Source organism: Limulus polyphemus, unplaced genomic scaffold, assembly GCF_000517525.1.
Source record: "Limulus polyphemus unplaced genomic scaffold, Limulus_polyphemus-2.1.2 Scaffold3421, whole genome shotgun sequence".
Lineage (NCBI taxonomy): Eukaryota > Metazoa > Arthropoda > Merostomata > Xiphosura > Limulidae > Limulus > Limulus polyphemus.
In genome coordinates, this window is record NW_013669031.1 from 98226 (window position 1) to 105988 (window position 7763).

The 7763-nt window shown below is 33.0% G+C and overlaps 1 protein-coding gene across 1 annotated transcript in view; it reads right to left on the reverse strand.

Annotated features, from left to right (window-relative positions):
• LOC106469316 (semaphorin-2A-like) overlaps positions 1 to 7763 on the reverse strand; it is a 36127-nt gene that overhangs the window by 6494 nt on the left and 21870 nt on the right. The window contains exons 4-8 of the mRNA XM_022397809.1: positions 5928 to 5990; positions 5492 to 5599; positions 3429 to 3534; positions 1628 to 1792; positions 183 to 299 (exon numbers count right to left, since the gene is read on the reverse strand). Of these exons, the coding sequence (XP_022253517.1) occupies positions 183 to 299; positions 1628 to 1792; positions 3429 to 3534; positions 5492 to 5599; positions 5928 to 5990 (559 nt within the window). The remainder of the gene's footprint in view (positions 1 to 182; positions 300 to 1627; positions 1793 to 3428; positions 3535 to 5491; positions 5600 to 5927; positions 5991 to 7763) is intronic.

The window sequence follows — 7763 nt, forward strand, 5'->3', positions numbered from 1 at the left end:
GTCCACTGATGGACACTTCTGTTAGCAGTATTGGACTACTTTACTGGAAAAGCTTTAGTCATCATTACATAAGACAAGCAACATTTTCACATATTAATTAGCAAGGAAATGTCAAAATTAAAAACAGAAAAATACAGAAGCCGTAAGATATATTCTCAAGAACGTAGCTCTTCTCACCTTACAAACTCTTGCTACACGGCTATAGATGTTCTTCCCACAGTTAATAAACTCCACGGCACTTTCTCGAAAGAAGAAGAAGACAAAGTCACCAATGTCGTAAGAGCCTACAAAATGTGGTTCTGCAGAGAATCAATAAGACCTTGGTATTACACAGAAAATATGTAACTCCATATATTTGCTTCTGACAGTCAGTACGATACAGTAAATTCACTATCCCGAGGTGTTAATTCTTAACACAAACATCAATGAATAAATGGCTAAAGAGACAAATATATCAAATCTATATTTATAAAATATAAATATATAAAATTCTTCATGTTCTACAACTTGAATATCTTATTTTTGTTTCAGTACCATTTTTTTTATTAACAAGCCCCTCACGAGCCAGTGGGAGACATTTTTGTTGAAAAAACTACCCAATATGGTTTTTCTTAATTTGAATTGAAATTTTTTGGACATTTTTAATGTCTAAAAAGAAGGCATTTCACGCATTCTTTTTGCACTGGGGATGCTAAAAAGTGATTTGAAGTGGTAAGGTGACTGAAATCCATCAACACGTCACGAGCTTAACGGCTAAGCACAAGAAGCACGGAAGTCTCCAAATGACACGTAGAGGTATTCAGGAACTGTTCAGAACCACCTTGGTAGATATTGTGCAGCAAGCCGAGTACAATATTATGCCAGTAGGTGCTTTCAAAGTGTTCCTGTCTGCTCATCCTACTGCTGACTATCGTGATGCTTCGACCTTCCCTACCGAATCGCAAGTGAAAGCTAAACATAAAAAGGTGATAGCAGAAGCATAAAAGATTGGCAATTGCTTAATTAATGATGCTGAGAATGTGACTTTATTGATATATACTGAATTCACTCCCAGTGGGTAGACCTTAGTACTAGCTAGTATGGAGACTTGAGGATGCTGTATTTCACTGAAATATTTATCAATTAACAAACGAAAACTTGTCTCAAAGTTTACTTAAAAAGATATATCCAAAAACACCCTCTTTGGGAGTTTCAGGATTGAACTTGCTTTAAATATTCAACAAATTGTAGTGTAAAGATACCCCTTGGCGCCTGAGGGATGTGTTGAAAATGGTTGAAATTTAATAAATGTGAATAGAACTGGAAAAACAAGCAACTGGAATTAAATAAGCTGCTTTGTTGCAGCTGTTTGTAGATTTGTTGCATTATTTTCACACATATGCTTTGTTGCAGCTGTTTGTAGATTTGTTGCATTATTTTCACACACGCTTTGTTGCAGCTGTTTGTAGATTTGTTGCATTATTTTCACACACATACGCTTTGTTGCAGCTGTTTGTAGATTTGTTGCATTATTTTCACACACACGCTTTGTTGCAACTGTTTGTAGATTTGTTGCATTATTTTCACACACACATAAACCTAATAGCTGACTAGGTCATTTTGAACAAAATAAAAATATTACACTCACTATCAAGCCACTTTGAGTCATATTTAATTGTTCGACTGAATGGATAAATTCTTCTGCCTGTTGAAGTATCATATAGATCTGTTCGAAAAATGACAGCATCAGCTTTGGTGAACTCTGCTACAGTGCCACTGTACAACCCTGGAAGTTCTCCTGGATTTCCATGTTCTAGAACAAAGTAATACACATGAGAAAACTGTAGTGCAAAGTACGGATTAGTTCCGTCTTCACGAACAAGCACTATAAACACAATACTTCTTACTGTGTTCACGAACAAGCATTAAACACAACACTTCTTACTGTGTTCACAACAAGCACTATACACAACACTTCTTACTGTGTTCACGAACAAGCACTATACACAACACTTCTTATTGTGTTCACAAACAAGTACTATACACAACACTTCTTACTGTGTTCACAAACAAGTACTATACACAACACTTCAAACTGTGTTCACGAACAAGCACTATACACAACACTTCTTACTGTGTTCATGAACAAGCATTATACACAACACTTCTTACTGTGTTCACAAACAAGCACTATACACAACTTCTTACTGTGTTCACAAACAAGCACTATACACAACACAAATAAGCATATGACACTGTGGCAATAAAGTTAGAGAAAAAATACTATCTTTATAAGTAATATTTTTCCTCTACCTTTATTGCCAGAAAATCACACGTTGCTTGACAAGGAAATAATAATTTGATGTTATTATACTGATAAGATCATAAACTGGAAGAAAAATGGCAGTTCGTCAGATCGTTGTAAAGCATATTCATGTAAGGAAATTATGAAGTTTGTTTGTAAGCTTCACAGTTTGTGTTTTTAGTATTCCTCTAAGTACTTTAAAAACAGTACTATAACTGAAAAGTAAAACTTTATTAGACTGTGTATATCATGGAGATTGAATATGAAATCCTAGAGTTATAAGCCCTCAAGCTTACTGATGAGCCACTGGGGGATACAACCTGTACGTAACAAGTTAATTACATAGTGTCAAACGTTAAAATAGTTACAAACAGATTGGTTTGACAAACTAACACAGCTTACAACCCATGATAATAACATTACAATCAGTCATTTTGAAAAAAGTTTTATTGTTTTCCCTCCTCAACTTTTAATCATACTAATTTACTTTAAGTCTGAATTAAGACACGGGAACAGCTAATGATCATGTTACATGCATTTGTGTAATTTTAATGTTTTAATTTTTGATGGAATAATCAACAGTCACTGTGAATGTATATTTTTTGTTTAATTCTAATGTCATAAAAGAACCACATGGTTTTTGTGTTCTAGAATCTGTGTTCTATTATGTTCTACTATTGTTTGATGAATTCAGATAAGAAGGAAAAGACGAATCACTGACCATGATTTATACCCACAATATTTCTTTTGTGGATTTTAGGTACTATGTTTGCCTTTTACAAGTTTTGGATTTATCGTGATTCTTATCACAGTGAGATTCATAGTAAGATACCTTTCTGTACCTCTAACTCACAAAATGCTTTAGAGCAGTGTTATTTACTACTACACAAAACAAGCAATATGCTCTGTTTTAAAAGTGTTATTCCTTACAAAATATAGCACAATTGGTAAGATGTTATGAATAATATATTGAGAACAGAAATATAACTAGGGCACAAAATAGGGCATGCCCTATTCTTTCTCAAGTAACAAACTGTACTGTTGCACGGGAGAAGTGTTAAAACTGAAAAGAAAAATGGTCGCACTGTTTGATATCTAAAGCCACTCTATTATTCAAATTACAGAACATAAAAATTACACACACCAACCCATACGGCAGTTGAATTATCATCTGGATCAAATGGACACTTGGCAATTCCATTTCCAATACCAGGATAACTTTCATGTTGTCCTAAATGTGTCAGATTTGCCTAAAGAAAAAATATTTGTAAAACATGTTTAGCTTTTCAAAATTATGAAGATGATAAAGAACTACTGGAAAACCAACGATAAACTTGAACATATATTACACACATTTAGCTTACAAGAATAAATTCTGTTTATGGATACAATACTGATCTTACTTTTACTCCTAAAAACACTATTATTTGTTTTTATTATCTAACTTTAAAATTGGATCAATACTTTTATTTTCATGATACATTTTATGCACTTGGCACTAAGCTAGCTCATCTCACACTACGTCTTTACTGTAGGTTTAATTATTAATTTCTTTAGTTCATACCAACATTCACTACAATTACAAGGTTTCATGGCAACCCCCTTCATGGTCCCCTTGCACCCCCGTCATTCAAATCGTAATGGCAGACATTAATCAAACGGTAAAAAATTGTAACAGATTCTGATAAAATACGATAGAAATTTGTGATATCAAATATAAATGTGAAATATTTAATGCAATAATAAAGTTCATTGATAATAAATAACTCTTAACTTACTGTACTTACTTTACGACTTTATGTTTCTGGGAAGTAAAAATGTTTAAAATATTTTTGAATGTTCTTCTATGCTAAAATAGGTTCAGAATACACACAATGATGTAGTTATCAAGAACATATCAGCCTAATAACGCTTTCGAAGCTGGATAGTTTCACTAGTCTGTAATGATAAATGAGCCTGTCTGTGTTTGACCACCATAGCTCCAAAACAAAAGAACCTAGAGACCTGAAACTTTGCAGCCATACTAAGGGGATTCTGAGGGTGTGAAATATAGACCTTAAGCCCCATAATTCTGCTTCCTGAAGGTCATATTTTTTTTCTAACTTTCACTTACTGAATGAACAATATGTGGAAGTTTTCTGCCAAATACTATTTTTCAACACAAACATGGAAAGAAAAATATGAATCAGAGAATATTGTAGAATTCAGAGAATGAAAAGAATTCAAATAAAACAGGAAGAAAAAAACGAATCTGAGAAGCTAAATTAAAACTATTTGCTTTTAAAAAAAGATTTGAATTAATTTCAGGAAATGGCAACAGACAAATCAATTAAAGGATTGAGGCATTCAGGTAGCTAGAGAAATGCTTGAATGGTACACTGAGGCCTCTGTGAATCACGAGAGGTTCTTAGAATCCAGCAGCAGATCGTGGGTATTTTATACTGGTTATAAATATAAAAAAGAAATACATTGATCAAAACCACTCAGTCAATATTTTTATATGCACTAAGATGTTATTCTCCAAATGATACAAGTTTGTAAGCTTACCAACAGGTAGGGGTAAGTACTATTCATTTCTGTCATATACGTAACTTCCACATTTATTTTGGCTTAGCATTTCAAAACTAAACTTAAAAAGACATAAATTCTAAGGCTTGTTGGAAACCTTACAGACTCTTTCCATAATAAAATTATATAAATAATGCCATCTGGTATTAAAAAACTACCTCTTGTGAAGGGATTGTTTGGCAAAAAACTACTCAGCTTGAGAAGAAATGATAGAGCTTCGAAAAGCATGTCTCAGCTGGTCATAACTAGGTTTTGGTTTCTTTACAAGCTGTTTAGTATTGTACAGTCACTTTCATTCAGTTATCTCAAGTTCCAAATGTCACTAAACAAACTTTTAGACCAATGAATACAGATTAGAAGTATGAGTATTGAAAGTGAAATAGTATTATTAGCTAGACGTTGGGTATTGCATTAGCACTCCACTTGTCAAATACATCTGAAATAACCATCTCTTCTAGAAAGAAGAAACCATGTACCTAAGAACATATGACAGCATCTGGAGATGTATCAGTTCCCCTACATTTGTCTACAAAACAAAGATGGTTCAAAACGTGTTTCTAAAATACATTTTCTTTACATTTCTTACCTGTATGTAACAATTGTGTATAAAACAACAAATAATAAATAGGTTTAACTTACATGAATTATCCAGTCCATGGGTTTGTATGCATTTGTTCCACACACATAAAGCTGGTTTCCCTCACCAACTGGTTGAATAACTCTGATGTGGTTTCTACAGTCATAGTGCTGACCCAAAACAATTTTTTGGTAAAAACACAATACAGTCTTTAACATTTAAATAAGCTTACATTAGTGGTCACTATAGATTTACATCCATGTTTGCACTAACATCTAAACATGTTTATTTCAGTGGTCATTATAAGTGTCCATCCATGTTAACTTTCCTTCTTAACAGCTTGTGAATTTAGCATCAAGATATTATAAAATACAAAAGTTGATAAGTTCCTACTCAATCTGAAACACTAATACTCCAGTATACACTAAATTTAACAAAGCTTTCTCAACATACAGCATTTGGATCACATAATACACCGTTGGATGATCAACAACTTACTTTAGATTTCCCTTTTGATATACAGTTGGAAACACTTGTTGATACTAGGGTCAACGAGTCAGCCTAGAACAAATAAACTGTATGATGACAATGTATTAAAGTCAATACTAAATATGTTTATTCAGCCAGACAAGCTATTAAAATACTAGAAATTAAATATGAATCCCAATCTTTCATTTGAGCTACCACTTGTCACTGAGTTATACTGGTTTCAGGGAATTCCACCCCTCATCAGTAACTGTGAACGAGGACTATCACTGTGACATATGTTGCCCTTGTTCTGGGTTACTGATGAGGGATGGAATTCCCCGAAACTGGTATAACTCCGTGAGAAATCGATGGTAAATCAACTGATAAATCGGAATTCACATTTATTTTTTAGTATTTTATCAGATTGTCTGGCTAAATAATCCACAAGAATAAATTAGTAGCATCAATGGTGCATGTTCTTGAAATTCCTACATAAATATAGATTACTGTGTAAAAGACACCTCAAAACACCACATATGTAATTACTTTAACCTCAAAACCCATACCTGAAACAAAGCGTTAACAGCTTTAGTTTGATCTACAGTTTTAAAAGGATCAAATCATTGTGACATTGAGAGAAACAGTTCAATATTATGTATGACCTCCACTCGTTGTTTTTATTATTTATGAGATATTTCAAAAGCAGAGTTTGACGACTTCTTAATCTTTCAAATCATATAAGTAAGATTAAACTGTATTGTTGATTTAATTTACAGCAACAATAGCACTCTTAATAAACATATATTTAATTATTGTTTTTCTTCATTAGTTCCCTTTTTTCTAAAAAGACACATATTCCCGACTTACCTACAGACATGTTGAAGCTTGATAAGTTCATACACGTATCACACAACTTCTACAATTAACGTACTAAACCTCATTCCCTGCTATCCAAAATAGTTTCTGATTATGAGAATGTATAAAATAAAATAAAACACACTGAACAACAGAGACTAATGGTGTTTAGAGATGTATTTTACTCACCACAGCATGAGTGTTACTAATTTATTCTGTTGGATTATTCAGCCAACAAGCTGTTTGAAATACTATAAATGTGAAGCCTAATCTGTCATACAATTTAACACCTGTCACTGAATCTTACCAGTTTGGAGGAATTCCACCCTCCATCCATAACCCTTGACAAGGGTAAACATAACTCAGTGACAAGTGGTACATCAAATGATGGATTGGGTTTCATATTTATTTTCTTGAAGATTTATGACCGTTACTGAAAGTACAACACCTCAAGGCTTATCAGCTACGTGTTTAAAGATCAAATTGTTAAACAACAGAATGATTGTACAATATACAGACTATAGTTGCAATAACACTTCAAGCAATAAATATTAAACACTTGTTTGCATAATAATATTAATGTATAACAAACTATTAATTTATTTGGCTGTCAGCCTTTGCAACCTAAAAAACAAATAAACATAGCTTGAAAAGCGAAACTGCTTTAAAAACATCGTAGTTATAAAATCCACTTGACAAAGAGGATCTCATTACATATATCTTGACCATAGCCATGGTATATCAGCAGAATAACATAAGATATAAATTAATGGTTTCACTACTGTGTCATTTTCTGAGAACAAGTGGATTTCAAACCCTTTCTAAATAATTCAGAAAACTTTCTTTATTAGAGAATTTCACTTTTTCTTTAATGCAATATTAGTTTTCACAGAAATGCTGCATGTACTTTATTGGATCGCAGCACGTGTGACAGTCCATACTGTTACGTCTCCGTTTGTTAATTAACTTCCCGTAACTTCGTTCCGACGAAACTTTAGCGACACAAGTATT